The sequence below is a fragment of the Hypanus sabinus genome, chromosome 2, assembly GCF_030144855.1.
Source record: "Hypanus sabinus isolate sHypSab1 chromosome 2, sHypSab1.hap1, whole genome shotgun sequence".
Lineage (NCBI taxonomy): Eukaryota > Metazoa > Chordata > Chondrichthyes > Myliobatiformes > Dasyatidae > Hypanus > Hypanus sabinus.
The window spans coordinates 39,693,602-39,721,313 of NC_082707.1; the positions used below are offsets into that span (position 1 = coordinate 39,693,602).

The 27,712-nt window shown below is 41.6% G+C and overlaps 1 protein-coding gene across 1 annotated transcript; it reads left to right on the top strand.

Moving 5' to 3' along the window:
- The first annotated feature begins 4,272 nt into the window (after positions 1-4,272).
- On the top strand, positions 4,273-27,699 carry LOC132377972 (uncharacterized). Its single transcript, XM_059944532.1, has 3 exons — positions 4,273-4,978; positions 15,502-15,618; positions 26,843-27,699. The coding sequence occupies exons 1-3, from the start codon at positions 4,327-4,329 to the stop codon at positions 26,977-26,979; spliced, it is 906 nt and encodes a 301-aa protein (XP_059800515.1). The 5' UTR covers positions 4,273-4,326; the 3' UTR covers positions 26,980-27,699.
- The last annotated feature ends 13 nt before the right edge of the window (positions 27,700-27,712 follow it).

A 27,712-nucleotide genomic window follows, 5' to 3' on the forward strand; every position in this document is an offset into this window, starting at 1 on the left:
ATAGGATTGAACCACCTTCAGTTGCAATTTGTGCAAAACCTACTTTTGATATACCTATGTTTGCAGGAATTACCTAACTTATTCAAGAAATAGATTTTTGAATAGGTTAAAATACTTTGGGTTATGCACATCGATCAAAGTTCTTAATGGATGATGAACCATTCGAACACTGTCTGTAATTCTACAGTGGAAACGAGAACCTGATTCTTATCAGAAATAAACATTATTTCAGTAGGGGGTTCTGGTGAGGCATTGTCAAATAACAGGAAAATCTGAGCAGGTGTTAAAACCTCAGAGGAAGAAAGAAAAACCAGATTTAGATATTTAATGTAATTTGATCTGAAACTTAGTGCAGTAGGTACATATAAATTTGAAGCGGAAACAAACAGACTCAATCCACTGTCCCCAAATGAATTAATTCAATTTTCAAAATTCTGAAATGTTTTTTCAGAGATTTAAAAGATTAAAATATGTGTAAGTCTGTTAAGAAAGAACAACTACTTGAGCCAAAATCAGGACTTTATTAAACATGTGATCTCAATGGCTCACCACGCAGCCTTAGATCACCTGGGCAATACAAATACCTATGTCAGAATGCCGTTTATTAACTGTAGATCAGCGTTTAACACCATCATTCCTACAGTCCTGATTGAAAAGCTACAGAATTTAGGTTTCTGTACCTCCTTCTACAAATGGATCCTAGATTTCCTAACCAAGACCACAATCTGTGTGGACCGGTAATAGCATCTACACATCATTGATGATCAACACTGGTGCACCTCAGAGATGTGTGCTTCTACATTCTACACTGCTCTACTCTCTTTATAGCCATGATGCTTGCTTTGGTATGAACATTACGAAATGCCAACTGCTTTGCACCTTCGACAGTGCCAACGCACTGGGACATCAGAGATCCGTGAACACCATGGGTTCCACCTGCCAGGGCCATCTGCTGTTCATTACAGACACCCTCTCAGGGCGCCCCTTCCTGTGGGACACAGATGCTCAAATGAGCGTGCTGCCAGCATCGCCTATTGAAGAGAAGGCAAAGAGCAATGAAACCTCACTGGAGGCTGTCAACAGCGGCAAGAACCAGACTCACAGGACACGAGGGGTGACGCTCTACCTCAGCGGGCGATGTTACATGTGGAACTTCATCCTGGCTAAAGTGGCTAAACCTCTGGTCTGTGCAAATTTCCTGTGTGCCCAAAGGACTACTAGTTGATCTTAAAAACTGCTGGCTTGTGGATGTCAAGGACTTTGAGTCATTTCCCCACAATGACTCTGCCAAGCTCATGCACCACTGCATGTGAGTTTACTCGCCTGCTGGGCAAATTCCCAAACCTCACCAAGGCCACATTTTCCACTAATCACAAAACATGGGGTTAAGTACCGCGTTCCCACAACTGGCCCCTAAAAAGCTGGCAACCATGAAAGCTAACTTTGCCAAAATGGAAAGAAAGACTTAGCATTGTACACTGGTCAGATAGACCCTGGGATTCTAAGTCTGAAGGTGGCTGCTGCCCCAGTGGCAATTACTGATGCCTTAAAGTGGCCACTGTCCCAGTCATTAGCTGGCCCCACACGTCCAAGCATGGTTAACCAGGAGGTTAATTGTTTCCAAAGTTGATCTAGTTAGGGGCTTCCATCAGGTTCCTGTGCACTCAGAGAACATTCCCAAAGCAGCTGTGATAGCCCCGTTCGGCTGCTTTGAGTTTCTGCGCATGCCATTTGGGCTGAAAAATGCAGTACAGACTTTCCAGCGGCCGATAGACTGTCACCAGTGCATCCAAACCCAAACACACATCTCATCTCCGCACACTTTCCAGCACTTAAGCCAACATGGGTTGATTAATAACTCTGCTAAATGCCAGTCTGGGTTGTCAACCATTGACTTTCTTAGCCATTGCATCTCCGCAGAAGATGGAAACTCCTCCCATCAAAAGTAGTCACTATTGCGGATTTCCCACCACCCTGCACTACTAAAAAACTACAGGTGTTTTTAGGGTTAATTTCTATCACTTCATTCCGCGAGCTGATGAACTCATGCTCCTCCTGCACAGTGTGCTCAAAGGCAGTACCCCTAATCACCTGCTCAACTGGTCAATGGACGTGACCAGAGCATTTGATGATACAAATGAGTTCTTTCCAATGCAGCCCTACTGGTGCACCCACTCCCCAACACACCCATAGCCATTACCACTGATGCTTCGGACTATGCTGCGGGTGCTGTGCATGAACAGTTGGCCAGAGGTGTGTGGCAGCCACTCGCCTTCTTCAGCCAGCAGCTTTGTCTCCCCAAAAGGAACTGCAGCACATTTGACCGTGAGCTTCTTGGTCTCAATCTGGCTGTCCGCCATTTTCATTTTCTTCCAGAGGGTCACCATTTCACAGCATTTGTTGGCTACAAACCTCCTTGTGTACATGTTGGCCAAAGTATCAGAATTTACAACTGATATACAACATCAAGAGGATATACAATACCGTGGCTGATTGCCCCTCTCAGCCAGCCATTGTGGGCATACATGTGGGGGTTGATTATGTTGGCATGGCAGCCGACCAAGTTACTGACCCAGGGGTACAGGCTTACCAGGCAGCAGTCATGGGCCCCCAGTTGGCTGACATTAAGTTTGGGGGAGCTTGGGTTTCTGTCCTCTGCGATGTCTCAACCAGTCACCCTTGCCCTACAGTGCCCGCAAACTGTAGACGGACTGTTTTTAATTCCATATGCAGCCTCTCGCATCCAGGTTGGAAGTCCTCACAGAAATAGGGCAAACTAAAGTTTGTGTGGCACGGCCTTAGTGTGTGACTGGACTGCAGCCTGTGCAGAATGCCAGCAGGCAAAACTGAACCATAATGTTCAGGTACCTCTTGAGGTCCAAGTGTTGGTTTGACGATGTCAATGTGGACCTTGTTAGTTCCCATCCCCCTCCCGCAGTTTCACGCACCTCTTTATTATGGTGGACCGTACCAGGTGGCCAGGGGTTGTCCCTCTAGCCTTGATGACAGCTGTAAACCCATGTGATATTTCCTCTGACTGTGATCCCCAATTCATATCAGACCTCTGGGCGGTGACAGCTCAGAACCTTAGTGTTCGGCCAGATTACACCATGGCTTATCACCACAGTCCAATGGCCTATGCTAGTGGTTTCACCAGTCCTTAAAGGATGGCCTGATGCATTATTTTGGCATGATCGTCTCGCGTGGGTCCTGCTGGGGCTCAGAACAGCTCCAAAAGAGGGCCTGCAGTCATCCGCAGCTGAGTTGGTATACGGGCAGTTGTAATGAGTGCCAGGTGATTTCATTCCTCACACTGTGACTGTCTGGTCAGCCTCTCAACAGCATGCCCCCCTCCTCAATTTCTGTGCACCTATTCTACTTCCCATCATGGCATTCTTGGGTTCTGTTGACCTACATTCCGCCATGATGCACACCAGCATTCCCTTAGTTTCACGTTTTGTAACGGAGAGAAAAGACTTTTATCATAGGGGAGTAAACCTGAACGTGTTATGGCAGATTACCTTAAACAGGGCATATGGAGATGTGTAAAATAAAGCTTTGGAAGATTCCGTTACTATCCCCCTGCCGTCACGACACGGCTCACATCTGTGGACAAGCCGCCGGCGACCTGTCCAAGCTCTTCACAGGCTCACAATGCCGACCCTGCCGGCTGTATCGGGTAATATAATTGGTGGAAACTTAACAGAATTCACAACCACTAACATCGAGTTGGGGTCACTTTAAGAGGCGGGTCCGACGTGATTTACATAAAGTATTTTAACCGCGTTTCGTGTTCAGCTTTCTGGAGTTGCTATAGTATTTTTTTCTGAAATATAAAACGTCTCAAGTCATTTTATTTGCGAAGACCTACAACACCACCTCACTAGTTCTTACTTGTTTTGCAACTATTTATTTTAACTATTTAATATACGTATATATACTGTTAATATTTTCCCTCTATTTATCATGCACCGCTGCTGCAAAAGTTAAACAAATTTCACGGCATCTGCCGGTGATATTAAACCTGATTCTGATTCTAACCCACCAGGTCAAAAAAATGTCATTGTCTATCTTCTTTGGGTAAACTTGATGGCTTGCGTTGCTCCGGGAGGTTCCGACCCCCAGGCGAGCCACCGCCGTTCCCACGTCCGTGTTGGACGATGCGGCGGGCAGCTGTTGGGTGAAATGAGGGGGTGTGATTTCCTAGCGACTGTGACATCACAAACCAGTAAGGGCCCCGCCCCTTGTGAAGTGACCAATGGCCAGGCAGCTGGCGTTCGAGGCGAAGCCGGCAGTCGGGACAGCGATAAGCTGGAAAGTGTGGCAATGGGCACGGATGCAGAGTGGACCGAGAGGGAGTTCCAGGAGGTAGTCAAGACTATCGGAGGTAGAGAGAACATCTTCCTGATCGGGGAGGTGTGCGATAACAGGGACCTAATGTTTCAGTTTGTAAATAACATGTTTTCACTACCGGGGAAAGTTTGCAGCAGAATTTCGGACACGAAAAGCAACCATCAAATGATCGAACCGCAATGTAAGGAGCAGAAGTCCGAGGCTGACAAAGAATGGGAGTTTGAATCCTTAATTGATTCTTCCGCTAAAGTGACACACGTGGTTAATGGGAGTAAGGAGCAGAGACGTATCAAAGCCCGGTTAATTATCTTCCTTTTCCATCAAGATTTTATCAGTGACAAGCAAAACGACCTCGTGATCCAAGAACTCCTGAAAGATGTTCGGCAAAGGTCCAGTTCCTGGGAAGATCTACCCGCGCTCATCGGGGTGGTGCACGCTGATGCTGGCAGTGGGGACCTAAACATTGCAGTCCGCCTCGTAGAGTATTACTTGCGAACAGTTTTCCACAGGCACCCTGCCGAGTGCGTGCAGGCTCTTCCCTTCATCTCCAGCGAGCCAGCTTCTATGATAGAACTGAAAAAGACCATCTGTGTTACCCTCCGAGCTTTACCGCGCTTCACAGAAGGTATTGAGCTAATTATTGACATAATAGAATTCCGCATATTATGGCATTGTAATTTATCATGTTTTTTTCCAAAAGGAAATTGTGTCCCTGAATTCATTGTACACAAAAAAAGTTGATAGATCTAATAACTCGTAGCTATGAGGAAGGGTTCGATAAGCTGCAGTTGTTTTCTGTGGAACAGGGAGGTTGAAGGAAAACTTAATTCAGGTGTCTAAAATAAAGTGACGGCAATTACGTGTGGTCTCCTTATCTATTTCTTCAGTAAAGAGACAGAACTCCTCACCTGTTAGTGAAAATTCGACTGATGTGGAAACTCAGCCTCCCTGGAACCAATGTAGAGAGATTGAATAGGTCTGTATTCTCCACAGTTTTGAAAGAATTCTCACAGGAATTTAGAAGATTCTACCAGGGCTTTGACCAGCTTAATGTGAGAGGTGTTTCTTCAGACGAGAATTTGGAATAGAGTGTTACAATCATTGACTTCCTCATTAAGAGATAACAGTCAGTGAGGATTGGTAATACATCTTGCTGACAACACAGGCGCACCTCAAGGATATGTACTCAGCCACTGGTCTACTCTCTCTGTACTCATGGCTGTGTGGATGGGCACAGCTCAAACACAGTCTATAACTTCACAGATTACATTACTGTTGGCAAAACCTCAGATGGTGATGAGGAGTGAGATATAACATTTCAACACCCGATGTTGCAACAAAAGCTTCGCAAACGTCAGTAAGACTAAGGAATTGATCGTGGACTTCAGGAAGGGGAAGACACACCGGTCCTCATCGAGGGGTCAGCAGAGGAAAGAGTGAGTGGCTTCAAGATCCTGGGTGTCAACATCTCAGAGCATCTATCCTGAGCCAAACACATTGATGCAATTAAGAAAAAGGCACTACAATGTCTATGCTTCATAAGGAGTCTGAGGAAATTTGGTATGTAACCAAAGACTGGCAAATTTCTGCAGAAGTACAGCTTGGAGGGCATTCTGACTGTTTACATCATTCCCTGGTATGGAGGCACCAGTGTACAGGATTGAAAGAAGCTGCAGAAGGTTGTAAATTCAGCCAGATTCATCTTGGGAATTATCGCCCTCACCATTGAGGACATCTTCTGGAAGGTGGCGTACATCATTCAGGACCCTCACCTTCCAGGACATGCCCTCTTCTCATGGTGAGGAGGTGCAAGAGCTTAAAGAACCACTCACAATTTTTAGGAACATTTTTATCATACAGAACAGTCCATGAACACCACCTCACTGTTGTTGGCAGAATCTCAGCTGATGACAAGGAGTGAGACAGGTCACCTGCTTAAGTGGTGTTGCAACAAAGTCTTGCATCAATATTTATTTGTGGTATACATGTATGTGTAACTTGTGATATTTGCACTGTCTTGCTGCCACAAAACAACAGAGATATATGTCTGTGATAATAAACCTGATTCTAATTCTCAGAATGAGGAAGAGGTCCCATCCAGTCTACGAACACCCAACTTATGTAAAATCCAATTGGCAGGATGGATTTTCCAACTGCTACATGTATGCAGGCATCTTATGCAATGTGGGAACTTGGTTCATGGTCACATTTCTGATGAGTGAACTGTTTGGGTTTGAACCCTGCAACAACCTAGGGACGTCGTTTAGAACTAAGATGATAAGTTTCTTTAGTGAATTTCTTATCCTGAAGGGTCATAAGGGCTTGGTCATTTAATTCATTCAAAACAGATTGTTACTTCTATTAAGGTGATCATGGGATATGGGGACTGGGCAGAAAAGTGGCACTGAGGAAAGAGATCAGCCATGATCTAGATGATGGGCAGAGCAGGCTCAAAACACCAATTGGCTTAGTCTTGCTCCTATTCCCTACTTTCTTATGAAGGTCCTGGATAAAGTAAATAAGGACCCATTTCCTTTAGAGGTAAATCTGAGTGAGATAGATTTAAAATAATTAGAATTAAAAGGGATGATGAAGATAATACTTTTTCCCTGTGAGGGTCGTAGAAGTCTGGAACTTATCTGTAAATCTGGGGACAGTTAATAACCCTCAGAACATCCAATCATTACTTGGATGTGTACTTACTTGAAGAGCTGTAAACTGCAAGGCTGTGTCCTTGTGGTGAAAGGTGGGATCAGGTTTCTCTTTGCTGAAGACAGACACCAATGGATTGAATGGCCTTTAGGTGTTAGGGTTTCTATGATTGTATTTGTATTGAGAAATAATATATTTAATCAATCTTCCCAATAATTGTTTGACTAACCCAAATAATTGTGAATACATGACCAATAAAAGCAGGAAGAAATGTAACCTTCTTAAACCATAGGTTCTTCTAGAATTCATTGTATACACTCATTTACTCTGAAGAGAAAATGAACAGTTTAGAATTTCACTTCCTTAATTTTGATTTCTCTTGTATGACAGTTCATGTCACCAAGATATTCAATCAGCACAGAATTTTGTGTTGTTTAATCAACACAGTGGTTTAAATATCAAATTATCAGCAATAAACACTGTAGAATTAGTTTGAAGACCTTTTAAAAACAGTATGTAATAAAGGGAGCAAAATAAAGATTGAATTGAGAGACAATAAAGATAATAGAATTGTAACTGAAATTGAAGAAGTGAATCTACTCAACTGTCAATGTGTTACGGACATTTCTAATTAAGACATTATCACACTGATTAAGGGAGACCATACCAGAATAAGAACAATTTAATAATAATAGGCATCTATTAGTCTCGAGAGACCATGGATTTGCGCCTTGGAAAGTTTCCAGGGCGCAGGCCTGGGCAGGATTGTATGGGAGACCGGCAGTTGCCCATGCTGAATGTCTCCCCTTTCCACGCCACTGATGTTGTCCAAGAGAAGGGCAAAAGCCAATATAGCTCTGCACTGGTGACGTCGCAGAGCAATGTGTGGTTAAGTGTCTTGCTCAAGGACACAACATGCTGCCTCAGCTGAGGCTCAAACTAGCGACCTTCAGGTCACTAGACTGATGCCTTAACCACTTGGCCACGCGCCAACACTTTATATAAAAGTAAAATACTGTTATCTGTTGGAAATTTGAAACAAAACCATAAAATACTGAAATTATTCAGCTGCTTAAATAACATCCATGGAGTAGGAAATGTTGCCTATTGGTTGATCTGTCTGTTCTGACAACTAAATTTTATATCAAATTTAGTTAACTACAGTGAGGCTTTGCAGATTGCAGACCAGATGCCTGCCGCTGGAGTTAGTATAAATGTTCATCATGGACATGGTGGGTGAAAGGGTTGTTTCTCTGCAGTACAACGCTATTCTGTGGTTCTATGACATAAATATCAGTACCTTTCGCTATATTTGACTAAGGAATTAGATAAGAAAAGTAGTAAATTCTTTCCATGGGGCATGTTTGACTGTTATTTCTGTTTCAAGTAACCCTGGTGAAATTTGCTGTCTTGGTTGTATGGAAATATTGTTTGGTGACACTGTTCCCTCTAAGCTGTGCGGGTGCGTGCCCGGGGAGTAACTGAAATGCTCCCATGCACATGGCCTTTGTAGACACGCAGCTGGAATTTTTCTTTATATAATGTTTTATTAAAGTGCCGTGCAGTTTTCAGGCTGGGTTGAAAAACAAGTTCCTGCTCAGAGCAATGGTTGGATCTTGCAGCTGTTTTAAAATACAAATTAGAGGGAACATTGGAGTTACCGGCATAATCCAGACCAGTGTCTTTTTGTTTAAGTTTTTTTAAATTTCTGTGTCTGGAACAGCAACAAGAAAGGTGCTAGAGGAACTCAGTGGGTCTAGTAACATCTTGAAAGGAAATGTTGATACTGTGGGTTGAAACCTTGCATCAGGACAAATACAGGGTTTCGGACTGAAATGTTTTGTATATGTACAATTTGTCTTTTGCATGTCGGTTGTTTGTCAGTCTTTGCAGATTTTCATGGATTCCATAGAATCATAGAACACTACAGCACAGTACAGGCCCTTCAGCCCTCCATGTTGTGCTGACCCATATAATCCTTAAAAAAAAAGTACTAAACCCACACTACCCCATAACCATCCTTTTTATTGTATTCTATTCTATTGGATTCTATTGTATTTCTTTATTTTCCTGTAAATGCCTTCAAGAAAATGAATCTCAGTGTAGTACAGTGGATTCTGATTAATTGGGGCAATGCTTAACAACAACTAATTGAGAAAATAACCAGGATTCCCTTTGTTTATTTGGGAAACTATGTCACTTAATTGGGTTGTTGCCAAACAGTTTCTAACTAGTGTCAGGTGCATGCATTTGTATTGCTGTTAGTTTTAAATAGCATCAATTGCTGTATTTGTGTTCAAAGAGCAGTGATTTTTTTTTGTCTGTGGTAGATGGCAAGAAATATGCAGTAAGACAATTCAGAGCTGTTTTGCTCACTGTGGTTTCAAGCATTCAGACTTGGAGATGCTGGAGATCCAAAGAAACACACACAAAATGCTGGAGAAGCTCTGCAAGTCAGGCAGCGTCGATGGAAGAGAGTAAACAGTCACCATTTTCAGGCCAAGGCCCTTCTTCAGGACTGGAAAGGAAGGGGAGAAGTCAGAGTAAGAAGGTGGGGGGGGGGGGGGGAGGGATGGAGAAGTACAATGTGGCAGGTGATGGGTGAAACTGGGAGGGGGAAGGGGGTGAAGTGAAGAGTTGGGATGTTGATTGGTGAAAAAGATAAAGGGCTGGAGAAGGGTTATTCTGACAGGAGAGAATAGAACATGGAAGAAGGGGGGGGGTAGTACCAGAGGGAGGTGATGGGCAGGTAAGGAGATGGCTGAGAGAGGGTAAAGGGAATGTTGAAGGGAGGGGGGCAGTTACCAGAAGTAGCAAAAATCAGTGTTCATGCCATCAGGTTGCAGGCTACCCATTCGGATATAAGGTGTTGCTCCTCCACCCTGAGTGTGACCTCATCGTGGCATTAGAGGAAGCCATGGACTGACATATCGGAATGGGAATGGAAGTGGAATTGAAATGGGTGGCTCAAGGGAGATCTCACTTTTTCTGTAGGTGCTTGGTGAAGCAGCTTCCAACCTGTTGGGTCTCACAGATATACAGGAGGCCACACCTGGAGAACTGGATTTAGTACATGACCCCAACAGACCTGCAGGTGAAGTTTTGCCTCACATGGAGGGACAGTTTGGGGCTCTGAATGGTAGTGAGGGAGGAGGTGTAGGGGCAGGAGTGGCACTTGTTCCACTTGCAAGGGTAAGTGCCAAGAGGTAGTTCAGTGGGGAGGGATGAGTGGAAAAGGGAGTTGCATAGGGAGCGATTCCTGTGGAAAGCAGGAAGTAGTGGGGGGATCCCGTTGGCGATGGCACAAGTTACGGAGAATTATGTGCTGGATGCGGAGGTTAGTGGTGAGAAGAGGAACCTTATCCCTGGTATGGCAGTGGGAGGATGGTATGAGGGCAGCATTGATGGTGGAGGAAAGGAAGCCCTTCATCTCATTAGTTATGGAATGAAAAGCCTCATACTGAGCATATGCAGTAGAGACACAGGAACTGAGAAAAGGGGATGGCATTTTTACAAATGACAGGGTGAGAAGGGTCCAGATGTGAGCTGTGAGAATCCATGGGTTTATAAAATATATCAGAAGATAGACCGTCTCCAGAGATGGAGACGGATCAAGAAAGGGGAGGGAGCTGTCAGAAATGGACCGAATAAATTTGAGGGCAGGGTGGGAAGCAATATGAATGAAGTTGACAAGCTCAGCATAGGTGCAGGAAGAAGCACCAATGCAGTTGTCGATATAGCATTGGAGGACTTTGGGAGCATTACCATTGTAGGCTTGGAACATAGACAGTTCCCCACAGCTGACAAAAAGGCAGGCATAGCTGAGACCCATATGAGTGCCCATTGCTACACCTTTTGACGTGGAGGAAATGGGAGGAGCTGAAGGAGAAATTATTGAGAGTAAGAATCAATTCTGCCAGACGGAGGAGAGGGGTGGCAGAGGGGAACTGTTTGAGTCTGTTGTCCAGAAAGAAGCAGAGAGCTTTAAGGCCCTCCTGATGGGGAGCAGAGGTGTATGAGGACTGGATATCCACAGTGTAAATGAGACGATTGGGGCCAGGGAACTTGAAGTATTGAAAAGAACAAAAGTGCGTGAAATGTCACGGATGTACGTAAGGGACTGAACCAGAATGTAAAGTAGAATAAAAACAAATAGAAGAGTTGTAAACAAGGGTTACCATTCCTCCTTAGATCCTCATCCAATCTTAACTGATTCAAAGTGTAGACTCAATGGTCTAAACTATAGAAGTCCCATTTTATATCTCTTCCATTCTCCTTTACAGATCATCCACAAAACCCTTGGCTCTTTGACATAACTGTTTAGATCCTTAAAATATGTTTTTTTTTAAATCAATTATTGACCAATTTGTTAATGACCATGTTACTGCTTTGTTATTTTACAGAATTGCAAGACATTGTTTATTCTTTTATTCCTAAAGTTTAAAACAATATTGAAGTTACTGTTCAGTCTTGTCATAACTCACTTTAAAAACTGTTAGCATCTGAGTTAGTTTTACAGAAAAACTGACCCAGTACCTTTCGTAACATATTAAAAATATAGTCGGCCCTCCTTATCCTCGGGCGATTGTTTCCAGGACCCCCTGTGGATACTAACAAACGCAGATGCTCAAGTCCCTTATATAAAATGGAGTAGTATTTGCATATAACCTACACACATCCTCTTGTATACATTAAATCCTCTCTAGATTACTTATAATACCCAATACTATGTAAATAGTTGTTATACTTTATTGTTTAGGGAATAATGACAAGAGAAAAAGTCTCTACATGTTCAGTATAGACACAACCATCATAGCTCTTCAGGGAACGCTGATGCTGCCTCGGCATCAGCCAATCCCAATTCTTCCGTGATCTTTACGTTCTTGAGGCTGTAGTGCTTTACGTAGCTAGCCAGCCATTCCTTATTAGCCTTAAACTCCTTCCTCTCACTCTCAAGTAGCGAACGAACGAGACGTGACACGAACCGTGCTCAACTTCCAGGTTTTCCGATCCACGATTGGTTGATTCCGCGCATGTGGAACCTGCGAATAAGGAGGGCCAACTGTAGAAAGAATCAATAGCAGTGTTCAATCATTAGACTTGTGAATAAAGATGATCGTAAAAGAAATCTAATAATTCTGATGTGGTTCACTGAGTGAATGACCCTACATGATGCCAGCTGGTTAGGATTTTGGCAAGAAGTTGGAGTTAGGAGTTTTGACTGAGAGGAGATTAAGATAATCCTCATAATGTTAGGATCTCTATTGCAGATTGAGTATAATTCCTGTTTCTAGATCTTAGACAACCTTATCTTCAGAGTTATAATCTATGTCCTACAGATTGTTTTGCCATGTAGGGCCCCTAATAAATGAGAGTAATAAAGAACCATAAAGGAAGGAGAATGGGGACAGGAGACAGGTAAAAATACACTTATCAATTCTTAGTGATGTGCCTATTCTTGGATCTTGTTATGCACCCCACCATTTTACCAGTGCTTCAAGTTCAAAAATCTACAACTCCTTCCACTTCTACATTTCTCTATCTTCAAAGCACCATTTAAAATCAATTGACCATGTGCACTAAAGGTATTCAAGTTGGATCTGCCATTTGTATTGTGAGGTATCTTGAGATGCTTTGCAATGTGTTTACTTTATAAAACTGCATTGTTGTTGCATAGGACTTACACAAATTGTGTGACTTAATATTTACTTTGGTGGATTTGTTTGTAAAAATAAATGTATATTAATGTGTTTGTTTATACCAAAGATGATGTTATTTGATCAAAGTGCAAAGAAACACCTGCCTAGGAAAGATTACTTCGAGCTTAAAGATTTTACTGCAAGGAAATTAGATTTTCATGATGACTACGACAGTTATATGCACTAAGAATGGCCATTAGTACTGCAAGCCTTTTGTTATTACTAAATCATAGCTCTGCAAGGAACACAATATTACGATTTAAATCCTCTAGTAAATAGTGACTAGATTGCATGTTTACTTAAATATCTTTTTATAAAACCTCAGAAACATAACCAGTCTTTCAACATCACCTTGGTTACAAGCAATGGAAGTCCTGACAGGTTGAATAGGTACTTGTCAGTTTAGTAATTCCCTTAGAAGAATCTTTAGTGGCCCGCACCACGTGGGTCATCTGTGCCATGAACCATATCACTCTGGCCATCTGGGTCATGATATCATTTGCATGATCCATATGACTCATCTATGTGGGTCGAATAGATCCACACACATACTTTAGTGTGTATCTTGGCTAATGTTTGTGTTTGAGACTTGATTAACTTTGATGAAATGTTCAGAACTCTGCTTAAATTCTCGATCCTCTAATTTATCTTCTGATAACTCAGCAACTAAAATTGAAGGGACATGATAGGAGGTTCATCCTCTCACATCAAAACCTATTATAAGTGTAAGCTGTACAGTTTCTGGTTGCTAATTTCATATCTGTCCATTCAAAACCTTCCATTAATTTTATTCCTCTAAACAAATCATTTAACCCAAGATGATGTAAAAACTGATTATTTGCAAAAAGAACATGTATTCATGAAAAGCTGATTACACAAATCTTTTCTATGAATGTTAGGGCACTGGATGCATTCTTGAAGAAATGTAAATCTGTCACTAGAAAATGAAATGGAAAATAATGAGAATATGTTTGTTGTAAGAAATACATGTAAAACGTTTCAAATCAAAAAGCTCCTTGTCAGCTCTGGGAGAGTGACAAAACAAGTTAGTTTTAAATTGCAGAGAAAATAGGTGAAGGATGGATAGGTCAATAATCTCTGATAAGATGAGGCCATGGAGCTAGGTTGCAGAGGCCATCAGACAGCAATGGCCATTTCTAGTACAGATAGAGAGTATTAAGTTGCCTGAATATGCAGAATTTGATATTAAGTGTTGAAAGCTACAGTACACTTGAAAGGAAATGAGGTACTGTTCAGAAAGCTTGGGTTGAACACCATTTTTAATGTTCAATGGCAGACTTTTGCTGATATATTGGCCCTGTTTCTCCCCCTCTCCTTTGGCTTTCCCTGACCTGATGGGTTTGTTCTTCAGACCTGCATTTCTCACCTTTTCACATTCGTTTGTCTATATACTCACTCTCTAACTGCCTCAGAGCTTTGGATCCATTCACAGACGTTTCCTGACCTGCTCATTATTTTTGGAATATTTTGTTTTTATTTCATACAACTGGCATTTGCAGCTTTTAAAATTTTCCTTCACCAGAAAATCACTTTTTAAAAAACTTTCCTCTATGAAATGTATTATTCAGTAAATATAATCAACCTAGAATTTTTTTTCCTGCAATGGCCATACAGTTTCAATCACTTATAATTTCTTCTACGTTAACTTTGAAGGTGCAATGGTTTTGTGAAGTGGTACATCACTCAGTGAACCACTGTGTTACATCAGAAACCCAGAAGACAAACAACAAATAAGAACATACACAGCAATCTGAAAATTCAAACATCTGTCTCTGGATTTTACTTCTTTGCTTACTTATCATTAATGATTAATAGCAGATTCCTAACAGAACCTAGTGATTTGAAAGGATCAATTGGACTTCCAGTTGGACTGTTACATGAATTCCTGTTTCTGTATATGAATTGGACCTAGCTAATTGAAATCAAACTTTATTAAATGGATAAAAATTAGCACCCTTTTCCAATTTTCCCTAGCTTCAAAACTCAAAACCACTCTCTCAAATAAAACTTTGGCCTGATATTTGTGATAAAGGATTCAGGAAACAGCAATACTTGTACCAATGAACCTTACTCAAAGGACAGAAATCTGATACTGTGTGATTTCAGTCTAGACATATCTAAATTTCATAAACTCAGAATACAAGAGAAGCCAGATCATCCATGATCTTATTGAATGATGGAACAGGCTCAACAGGCCAGATGGCCTACTCCTGATCCTATATCTTACTTTCTTATGTTCTAAAATATAAGAAGTGAACTGAGGTCAAGTATCTTTAACTGTTCCACTTCACCAGGGCAATAGGGTTTCTCCTGAGATTAAGTATCATACAAGATTGGGAGATTTATATTTTAGGATATTTTATATTTTAAAAAAATATAGGGGTAAATTGCAGGGAGAACTGATTATAAATAATAGGATAAAACAGCTAGGCTAAAATAGCTAAGAAACAGCAAAGGGCACAACACATACTGTCTATTGGTCCATAAACAGCATTGTGAAGAGTGATTAAATGATGGCAATGCCGTTCTCGGGCTTTCAACCTCTGGTTCTCTCTTTCCCACTTCCAGACATAACTTCTGCCTCAGATGCTGTTAGTCCTCCACATTTTGTTGGGAAAGAAGAAAAATGTTAAATATCTTTAGAGAAAATTATTTATTCTATCCTATTATCCATAAAGACATTGTGTGTGTGTTATGAACAAAAAGCAAAGGGGACAACTACAAATTTTAAAGAAACATTTTACTTTGAAATCAGTAAATCGTGTTTTGTCTACAGGTGTAAAGAAAAGAAGGCATACATGTTTTCCTGGATTGTTTTGCTTCTTGGGCAATACCAGAAGACGTAGAGAAGACTGGGATGTTAATAACATTCGGAATAGTATTGAACAAGAAGGTACACGAAAACATGACAATATAACTTTATTTGTTGAAAGATGTTAAATTTTGCATGTAAAAGTTTGCTTTTGAAAATGAATTTTCCCTGCACTTCTGCCAACATTTTTCTTTATTTACATATTTCTTTTTGATTCAGTATTCATCAGCCTACATACACAACAGTGTATTCCAAATCCTAACCAGTCATTGCTGAATATATTTGTTTCTTTGTATCATTTTTTATTCAAGTTATTGATTTCTTTTAACCAGTGGAAGCAATTTTTCCTTATTTAATCTGAATTCTTTATGATTTTAAATATCTTCATCAAATGTTTTCTTAGCCTTGATTGATGTAAGTGTGAAAAACACTAGTTTCTCCAAACTGTTCACAAAACTCCTCATTTCTGTAGTGGAACCATTCTGTTAAATATTTAACATAGCCGTTCCAAAACCTACATATCCTTTGTACAGTGTAGTGCCAAGAATTGGATCCAGTTCTCCAGTTTGACCACATTGTTTTAAAATACTTACAGCATAACACTTTTTTGACAACAAAAAGTTTACATGGCCTTGTTATAACTGCCTATTCCATGTTTACTTAGAGCAGTCCGTATTCCAAACCTAAGCAGAACAATCCCTAACTCATCCTTTGCTACATTTGCCACTTCCTATATCCATGCAGAATCCATCAATTTGATCACCAACTCCTATTCTGCCCTCAAATTCACTTGGTCCACCTCTAACACCTCTTTTCCCTTCTGTGACCTCTGACACAATCTCAGGACATACATAATCCACCAACATCTACGACAAACCTTCTGACTCCCACAGCTACCTTGGCTACACCTCCTCCCACCCTGTCACTGTTGTGGTTTTTAGTGCCTCACAAATGACTAGGAGACGCAGAAGATTCTTCAAGAAGGGTTTAAACTTTAATTTGCAAATCAAAGCTGAGACAGTCATTGAGCTAATCACTGATTGCCCACTGACAGGGCATTTTTTATAGCAATCTCCTGGTCCAGTTGCATTAGCATATGTAATCGATCTATAGTTGCGTATTACACGTACATCATGTCCCTATTGTTCCTATCAATTGGCTTAATCATGTTCTAATCTACATCTCTTAGCTACCTCTCATTAACATACCATTGTCTTCTACATTTTTAAGACTTCAGTCTCCTACCAAATTGGGTACATGCATAGCAAATAATAAACTCAGAACTGAGCAATGTTCTTATCTACATTTCTTTAGCTCTTTAGCTACCTCTCATTAACATTCTACATTCCTAAGATTTCATTCTACTAAATTGAGTGCATGCATAGCAAACTGACTACAGTTTTGGTTACACAGCAAATGATACAAGTTTTATACTCCATAATATTTTTGTACTCCAATATATCCCCCCTACAGAGAAAGAAGACTAAGAGTCCGCGCACAAAAGCCTCAATAAACTCAAGCATTTATTCCCAAATCTCGGGTAAACCATAATTTTCTGCGCCAAGACCTCAAAGTATTCTCTCCCTGCTACCCTGGGTCGTTGAGCCAAAAACCTGTCCCTTTGTACCTGAGACAGGGAAAAAGACTCATAAGCCCTTACAATCTACTCCCACACTGTCGTTTTGCTCTTGTTCATCCTGCAGGTGTTGTAGGCTGTAACGATACATTTTTGGTGTTTCTTTCTCCACTAAGCTTGCTTTTAGTCAGCCATGCTCCCCATCCTCTGAGTCTACTTTCTAACCAATCAAAAAACTGATGGTCAAATCCTGCATTCTGTTTGACCTCCGTCCGCAGATTCTTTAATTTATTCATTGCTTTAGTAAATGATCCTTCTGGGCTAGTATTGTTCGGTATGAAAGTGCAGCATTGTTCTCCAAACATTACACACACACCCCCTTTTTCTGCCAAAAGCCAATCCAGTACCTGTCTGTTTTGCCACGCCATCCTGCTAGTTGCATCTAGCTGTTGCCCTAAGGCCTCCAGTGCATAATCGGTGTAGCTGATGAACCTCTGTTGATTATAGTATATATAGTTTATCCATTCAACATTTTTGCTTACCCCTATCACAGGTATGATAGCTTCCCAGCCTGCAGCAATCGCATGCGGTGCCAGGCATGTTATTCGATTAGTTTGCATGTGGTAACTCATCAATGCTAACTGTAAAGCATCGACCCAATTAAGTTTAATGTCTGCACAAATTTTGTTTAGTCTGGCTTTTAGGGTTCCATTAATTCTTTCTACCATGCCCTGTGACTGAGAGTGGTATACACATCCGAATCTTTGCAAATCCTCAGCGCCTGTAGTACCAGTTTGACCACTTTCTGGATAAAAGCTGAACCATTGTCTGAGCTAACTTCTGTAGGTATTCCAAACCTTGGGATCACTTCATTTGTCAGAAATTTTACCACTGTCTTTGCCGCTTGATCTTTTGAAGGTACCGCCTCCACCCATCTGCTAAATCGATCAATTACTACCAGCATGTATCTTTTCCCTCTCACTGTCTTTATCATGTCTACGTAATCGATCACTAGATGTTTAAATGGTCCTTCAGGTACAGGAACGTGGCCTATTGGGGTTGTAATTCCCTTTCGAACATTATTCTGTGCGCATACCTCGCACTGTGACAAGACAAAGTTCACTGAAGCCTATAAATAAGGTGACCAAAAGCCATCCTTCTTTATTTTCTTTATCACTTCCCCCCTTGCACAATGGTCCATCCCATGCGCTTCTGAAATCAGAATCATCAGGAGAGGGGTGGGCGCTACCAACAAACCGTCTTCCGTGATCCACAAGCCTTCCGGGTTCTGCTTGGCCCACCTTTTTCTCCACATTGTCTGTTCCGCCAAAGTTGCCTTACCTTGTATTTCAATTAGGTCCTCTCCCTCAGGTTCTGGAGTTAGGCTTACTTGGGGGGCAATGACAGCTGATGTACGCCCAGACGCTTTTCTGGCTGCCTCGTCCGCAGCTTGATTTCCCTTTGTTATAACATCGTTTCCTTTTTTATGTGCCTGGCATTTTACTATAGCCAATGCTTTAGGTTTCATTATGGCTTTTATTAAGTCTAGAATTTGCTGACAATGTTGTATGGGATCTCCGCTACTTTTTTAAAACCTCTCTGCTTCCACACTGCCCCGAACAAATGGCATACTCCATGAGCATATGCCGAATCAGTATAGATGTCTACTTTCTAACCTTCCATCATTTCACACGCAGCTGTCAGGGCTTTGATTTCCGCTAGTTGGGCGGAACACGGTTGGGGACAAGATTTCATCCTAATAATCTTATAGCTTGACTGATCCTGCTGCACGACTGAGAACCCTGCATGATTTCCATCATAGTCCCTATAACAAGAGCCATCTACGAACAGAACCTTTTTATCTGTATCCTCTAGAGGTTCTGACCGTAAATCTGCTCTCAATTTGGCAAATGCCATCGTCTTCCCTACACAATCATGGGGTTCTGCTTCATAGTCTAAAGGGACAAAATCGGCCGTATTACTGGTAGTGCATCTCTGTATAGTTATATCTGGAAATGTCAATAGCATCTGATACGCTGCTATCCTAGTTGGCGTCAACACAAATTTCCCTCTTTCCAGCAACTCTGCTACTTTGTGGTGTGTGTACAGAGTCACAGGATAGCCCAGGGTTACAGATGATGCCTTTTCATATGCATAGTACAGCGCCGCCAATCCCTGATAACAGGGTGGATACCCCTGAGCCACCTCATCTAGTCTCGTACTGTAGTATGCTATTGGCTGCTTTGCTTTTCCTGTGCCTGTCTCTTGTGTTAGAATCGCTGTGACGTAACCCTCCTGTCGGTTGGATACATACAAATTAAAAACCTTCTTGTAGTCAGGCAAAGCTAATGCTGGTGTTGACTGCAATTTCTGCTTAATAGTATTGAAAGCTATCTCTGCCTCTCCATTCCACTGTAAGCCATTCTTCAAATTTGTGTGTCCTGCTTCTTTCATTATCTTTCTCAAAGGTGCCACAATCTCTGCATATTCTCCTATCCAATCTGAGCTGTACCCTGCCATTCCCAAAAATGTCATCATCTGCCCTACAGACTGAGGTTTGGGGGCCTTAGTTATTGCCTCAATCTGATCTGGTGCTATCGCCTTCACTCCCTTGGATATTACCCTACCAAAGTATTCCACTTGCTGCGTGCAAAATTGCAGTTTCTTTTTGGATACTTTTATGTCCTCTGTGCGCTAGCTTCTCTAACAGAGTTATAGTGTCCTGCTCACACTGTTCCTTGCTGTGGGAGCAAATCAACAGGTCATCCACATACTGTAACAATGTACTTTCCAATGGCATACCCTCTAGGTCTGCCTTCAATACCTGATTAAAAACGTGTGGTGAATGTTTAAATCCTTGCGGCATTCTGGTATAGGTATACTGAGCATCTCTGTAAGTAAATGCAAACAAATACTGACACTGATCGGCTAGAGGAATGCTGAAGAAAGCCGAACACAAATCAATCACTGAAAAGTAACTTGCTTCTGGTGGAACATTAGTCAAAAGCGTGTGTGGGTTGGGGACTACCACTGGCCAGTCCTCTCTACCACATCATTTACCGCTCGCAAATCATGCACCAATCTCCACTTAGATTTATCTGCTTTTAAAACCGGCAGCAACGGGGTATTGCATGGACTGTTTGTTCTTTTAAGCACTCCTATTTCAAGCAACCCCTGCACTGTTGATGCTATTCCCTCTTCGGCTTCTGGTCTTAGAGGGTATTGTGGTCTCCGGGGTGGAATTGCTCCCCTTTTCAGCCTTATTTCCACCGGACTCGCTGTTCTTATTTTCCCTATGTCCGTGTCATGCTGTGACCACAGAATAGACGGCAACTCATCTAATCTTCTATCTTTCTGCTGGCCTCTTTCCTTTCCCAGCAAGGGCAGGTGTGGTTGGGGAGTTATTTTGACCTCTCTCACTGTCTCCACCATATCTACACTTACCATTATTTTAATGCAATTGTTGTCTTCTGATATCCACACCTGGCGTGATTTTCCTCCACACTGTTATGGTTTCAGCACTCTTAACTAAGGGTCCTAAGTCTTTTGACTGATATCCCTTATTTCCCAATAACGTTTTGTGGGGCGTATCCGGCATCCTGTACCATTTTTCTAAAAAGGTGTTCCATTTAACTTGTAAAGCTGCCCCTTGCTTTCCAATTATCACAGCCTCCCCTTCCAGGCGCTGCTGGGTACATGCCTCTAGGTGCCATTTCTCCTCTAACTCCCTGTTCTGAGTCTCGTCAAAAATCACTGTACAATGTAGCTCAGATTTGGGCATTACCGCCCTGAGTAATATAGCCTGCACGCCCTTTTTCCATTTCTCCCAGGTTTCCTGAATCTGATCTGCGATGTCTCCTATCCAAAGGACATTAGCCTTCTCGTCTTCTCGCACTATCAATTGAGCCCCTGCTCTTTCCACACTCAGCCCATTTCTGGTGCATTCTAATTTTAATTCCAGTTTCAATAAGGCATCTCTGCCTAACAAATTATTTGGAGTTCCTTTAAATACTAGCACCGGCAAAACAATTTCTTTATTTCCCATTCTCAACCACACTGGAGCCGTGCAGTGTGTCAACTGTGTTTTCCCGAGAACCCTACTGTCTTAATAAACTTTCCTGACATGGGAAGGTGAAGGGCATACTGTGGCTGTACGCAAGTGTACGTGGCTCCAGTATCTATCATCATTGGTGTCAGTTGCCCTTCTAACATAACCTGAACAATGGGTTCCTCATCTGCCTCCCTGGTTATCATTGGGTAATGTCCCTTCCCACTCAACTTCTCAGGGCACCCCCAATACCTCGCATAGGTGTTCACAGGTCCACTTGGGCCTGTGGGGGCTGGTCCTTGGCTAAACTTTAGTTCCCTTCTTATCAGTTCTTGCTGGTGTATAACAGGCCATAGTGTAAACGGACAATCTCTTTTCATGTGACCTGGCTGATTACATTCCCAGCACAATCTCTACTTCTCTTTCCCCCTGTTTCCTCACTGGTTCCCTTTGCCCATAGCTTCTCTGTCTCCCTCCTTGGAACTTCCAGTCCTGTCTGGGCTGTTTGAATTTAGTCTGTTCCTGATAGGGCATTTGTGGGAATGCTCCCTCAAAGACAATTATTGGCATGGGATTTTCCAGCCCCTGTCTTACAGTATGATCGGTTCCCCCATATAGCAGTGCTTTGTCCAGTTCAATGGCTGTACTCGGACTGGTGGTTGCTGGCAGCATCTTTTTGCTTTTCTCTTTTTCCTTCTTTTTGAGTTCTTCGAGCTGCATTTGTATTAACTTTCTTTGCACCTCTTCCTGCTCCTCAGCCAACCTTCGTTTGTCTTTCCGGTATTTCTCAACCGCATGGCGTGGTCTCTAAATTCTTGTGGGGTCTTTGACGTTAGCCCAACCACTTCCTCCAGTTTGGATTTTACTTGTGGAGGCATTGCATCCAAAATGCTTTGTCGGAACATTGTCATAAATAAGCTATTCTCCACCTCTTGCTCAGTCTCCAGTCTCCACCTTTTCAACTGGTTTTCTACGTAGGCTGCTGGGTTTTCAGTGTCTCCCAGTGGATCCCCTTTTAAGGCTTTGGGGTCCACTTTGGGTGGATAAAGCTTTCTGAGGGCCTGCCATACCCTCTGCCTCACTCTGTCAAACCCATCTCCATCAGTTCTTGGGTCGTTTGAGTTTACTATGCCAGCCATTTCCATTAGTTCGTTAAATTTGGAGGTTCCCATCAACAGTGCCTTCAAATCTCCTATAGCCAATAGTCGTCCCGCTGTTCCTTCTTCAAAGGCTCTAATCCATTTCCCTGCTCCTTCATGTAGATTGGGCAGAGAGTTTTTCAGCCCTTCTAGGTCCTGGGATCCCCAAGGGATATACTGCACTTGTCCTGATCCTTTTACTAACAATGGCTTCATTCTTCCTCCTTCTTCCCAACTGCCCTGGCTCTCCTCCTCACCTGACTCCCCATCTGTCTCAGGGTATGTCTTTACTGCCTCCCACACAAATGTCTCCGGGGTTTTCTTCCCTCGGTCTCCCTGTGGAGTCCTTCCTTTCTGTCTTAATTCAATACTTGGTTGGCCCCTGGAGTATTTTTTGCATCTCTTCTGGCAACCCCCTCTCAGTAACTTATCTGGCTCTCTCTCTACTTCCGCAACTCCCTCCCCTACCGCCTCCTTCTGTTCTTCTAGGCTTCTGCCTCCTACCTCTTCCCCACAAATTCTCACATCCTCTCTCTCTCCACTTAACTCTTGCTCCTCCAATGAGTCACCTTCTTTTCTAGTCTGTTTATTTCTATAGTATAACCGATACTCCTCATATTCTTTTTGCTGTCAAGTATTTCATCCGTTCAATCTCTTCTCCCATTTCTCTCTGTACCTGTTCTATCTTCTTTTCTGCCTGTATCTCCTTCCATATCGCCGCTTTTTCCTTCTCGTATTGTTTATTTTCCCTCCTCATTATCCCATACTTGGACTTCTCCCTGCATGTTTACTGTTCCTGTCAGCAGGGGGCACTGCTTAGGGGTTCCTTCCTCATTATAGGGAGGGGGTTTTTCTGTTTCTGTCACATCCGGGTACAGAGCCGAAGCCAACTTCTCACCGTACCCTTCTCTCTCTCTCTCTCTCTAACAAGCTGTTTCTCCAGCACCTTAGTGTCTTCCTCGCTTGTAATCAATATTCTACCTGTCCTCCTCAGCCTTTCTCCCTCCATTCTGAAGAGTTTTAGCACTTCCATTTCTCGTTCTCTTTTTTGCTCTTTTCTTAGATTTATCTTTTGGTTTGTAATTTTTAATTAGTCCCTCCATTTCTTTGCACAAACTTACATCAAACGTTCCTTCTCTTGGCCACTTTGTGACCAGGTTATTGGTCCTTTTTTCCCATTTTTCTGAAGTTTTTGTGATCTCATTATTAATTAACGGGAATTTTTTTGCTCAGAATCTCTATTGCCGTTCCTTTACTTGTCATGTTATTCTCTCTTTTTAAGGTATTTCGGAGATTCCAGTTCGTTTACTGGATAATATTACTTGCTCTAATTCTATGCCTAGTCTTTTCTACACTAAATTCACGTGGACTTTTTCTACACTAAATTCACCCTAATTCTAACACCATGTGGACTTTTCCTTCCTATACCACATGGACTTTTTCTTAACTAAACTTACTCTAATTCTATGCCTAGTCTATTGTCTATCTACCAGCGCTTTAAACTATATATTGGACTGTCCTTGTTTCCTATTCTGTTCTGCCCGTGCAGACCTCTATTCAGAGCGGTATCCACAGAACTTTCTCTTTGCACCTTGCCCGTTCAGACCCTTATCTCTTAAGGCGGTATCCACGAGGATTTTCTACTCTAATCACCTCGCCCGTTCAGACCCTTATCTCTTAAGGCGGTATCCACGAGGATTTACCAACACCACGTGGACTTTTTCTTAACCTTAACTTATTTGTACTTACCTTCACTGCAGTGTTCTTGATCAATCCTCTGAGCCTCCTGTTAACCCCCAATTTTGCCAGATTCTTTGGACCAGAGAGACCCTTCGGCAGTGGTTCCACACTTCTGAGACTCCAAGACCTCCCAAAGCCAACAGAATTCTTAGTCCAAATTGTCGCAAAAGTGCTTATCTTTTGTTTGGGTGCACCCTTAATTCTGTTAGCCTTGTGGGGGTCCCTAGAGGACTGGGAAGCGCTCCCATTCTGCCGTTTCCTTTCCGCGGGTCTCTATCTGGTCCTGTTACGGTCGCCAATTATGTCGTGGTTTTTCGTGCCTCACAAATGACCAGGAGACGCAGAAGATTCTTCAAGAAGGGTTTAAACTTTAATTTGCAAATCAAAGCTGAGACAGTCATTGAGCTAGTCGCTTATTGCCCACCGATCCTCGGACACGGCATTTTTTATAGCAATCTCCTGGTCCAGTTGCATTAGCATATGTAATCGATCTATAGTTGCGTATTACACGTACATCATGTCCCTATTGTTCCTATCAATTGGCTTAATCATGTTCTAATCTACATCTCTTAGCTACCTCTCATTAACATACCATTGTCTTCTACATTTTTAAGACTTCAGTCTCCTACCAAATTGGGTACATGCATAGCAAATAATAAACTCAGAACTGAGCAATGTTCTAATATACATTTCTTTAGCTTTTTAGCTACCTCTCATTAACACACCATTGTCTTCTACATTCCTAAGATTTCATTCTACTAAATTGAGTGCATGCATAGCAAACTGACTACATAGTTTTGGTTACACAGCAAATGATACAAGTTTTATACTCCATAATATTTTTATACTCCAATATCACTTACATGGATGTCATTCCTTCTCATTTGCTCTGTCTTTGCCACATCTGTTCTTATCCATTCCAGGATAAACAAGATGTCTTCCTTTTTCAGAAAACAGGTGCAACCCAACTATTGTTGATGGAACCTTCACTTGGATCTCCTCTATTTTCTGAAGGCAGAAAAGGAACAGAGTTCCGCAAGTCCTCACTTACCAGCCCACTAGTCTACACATTCCAGCATACCATTCTTCGGACCTTCTACCACAGACATAATCCCAGCATGACCGCATCTTCCCCTCCATACAGACCACTCTCTCCATGACTCCCTGTCTGCTCATCCCTCCACATCCATTTCTCTTCTGTCCCAGGCACTCTTCCCTCACCACCATCTAGGGCCATAACAGCCCTCCCAAGTGGTGCATATCCCCCATCTGATGCTCCTGCTGTGGCTTCTCTACATTGGCTAGACCGGACGCAGACTGGCTGACCACTTTGATGAGGATTTGCGCTCCATTTGTTGTGACTATTTGGAAATCCTGCTTGCCAGCCAATTTAATTCTCCTCCCCTTTCCCACACCTGCACGCCTGTCCTCTGCCTCCACTACCAAGATGAGGCTAAATGCAAACCATTGGAACAGCACATACTCTGTCCAGTTAATTTACAACCTGATGGTATGAACTGAAATTAGAGAATTTATTGTAGTGCTTCCTCTCTGTCCACTTTCAATCTCATCCAGATCCACCTGCTCACCATGTCTCTCTTCTCCACCATCTCCATCTGGCCTCACGCACACACTCCTCCCACTGGTTCTCCTCACCTACTATTCCCAAATGTCCTCTCCATCTTCCGTTTCTATCAGATTCTATTACCTTCAGCTCTTTCACTTCCACCTATCACCTCCTAGCTTCTGTCTATAAGCCATGATCCTAACGAACGGATTTACAACAGAGCCAACCTCCATGAAGACTAGTGCCAATCAAACGTACTATCAGCTATCATAAGTAAACTTGTGTGTGTGGAAGTTTGAATGCAAGCATTTTAAATGAGTTGTCTGTTCAATAGGTGTTAGAAATTAGTTCATGTTAATTCTGCAGATAAATAATTTTGATTAATATAATTCTTCTGCCCACTGGAGATTAGTTCATTTTTGAGAACCGAAACCTAAACACTTAGATGATGTTGGGATGCGGTATTGTATCATCTGAGAACAATATAAATTATATACATGGTGTGGGCTTGCAGTTATATCTATGGAAAAAAGGGGTAGTAGCAAGTAGACCTTGCTCCCTATAGCAATTTAGTCTTTTCTAAGTTCTAGCCCACAATATGACCTTGAATTCAACCTCTGGATTACTAATTGATTACAATAACATAAAAGGCAGCAGACTTGCTTACGTGCTAATGCTCCTTAGTTTGGTGTGGATTGTGAAAGGGAGATTTTTTTTGAAAAGGTTATTCCAGTTATAATTAAATATTGAGGATTAGGTTGACATTTTTTTAAAAATAACTCCTCATCTTTTGATCATTAGAATTTTACCTAAAGCAATTTAGATATCTGGGTGTGTAATAGGTTTGAAAATTTTGACTTAACAGTTGTTGCAAGAGTCTTCTGTAAAATGAGTTGATGTTGCCTCTCTCTATTTCCCACTGAATAAATCTTTTATTGATAGCATGGTCACAGAATGACACAGAGGCATGTTTTCCATATCAGTCCATTTCCCTTCTGACGTTCAACTCTACCTCTGTAAAAATCTTGACTTCATAGTTACTGCTTAAAAAAAAAAGGAAAAATATTTTATTCTGTTCTAGTATGTCATATTAATGAGTATGTCAAACAGAATGATGGAAAACTGACAATGTGTAAATTAGTAATCTGTATGATTTGCAAACAAATGATGAATTCATAATCATATTTGAAATAGTATTCACATTATTATCTTAAATAATTTTATATATTTTCTAGGTATATCGAAGCATGTTGAGAACGACGTTGCTTCACAGCAATTGACAGTGGGCGCAAGCATGGTTGATGTTTGTAAAAGTGATCTGCAAATTGACACCAATGGAAATACCGAACTGAACATTGAAACCGAAGTTTAAATAATTTGACCCTTTTTTCTAAATCTGCATATTCATTCCAAAGTACTAGAACCAGCTAAGAAAAGAAAATTATTTAGCTAACTTTCCACAACAGACATTTCCCATTTCTGATTCTATTAGTTGGGAAGAGTTGTTATTTCAAAACAATGTGAAATATATTATGAATATATAGATGACATGGTTAACTAGCAACAAGGTAATGGTATACACATTCATTTTCTAGATTTGTTTTTCACTAAAATCCAGTTACCACTTTTAATAATAGTTGGAGTCCAAAGTTAACTAGCCCACTACTATTGAATTAACTCTTGTTGACAATGACAAAAAGATGTATTACTGCCTGGCTGACTTTAGCCAGATTTACAAAAAAAAATTGAAACTGCAAGAGGTCTCCTGGGAATCATTTGAAACCTCCTTCTCTTCTGTCATTATAATTTTTTTAACAATAATATACTTGAATGAAAATTATTAAATAAAGACCATGGGGATATTTAATATACTATAGGGGTAAACCCATAATTTTCTAATACTACTTTAATATTTTAAAAAGAGGTTTGCCATGCATCAGCAAACTTTTACCAACTAGTCTGCTGTTGATGTAACTTTTTAAAATAAAGTTAGCTTATTCCTGTTTCTTGTTTATTCACAAATAGAGTATTGTCTGTTTAGAATAATTTTAAAATAAGGGTTTTGAAATACTACATAACTACCTGTTGTAAAGTTGATGCACAAA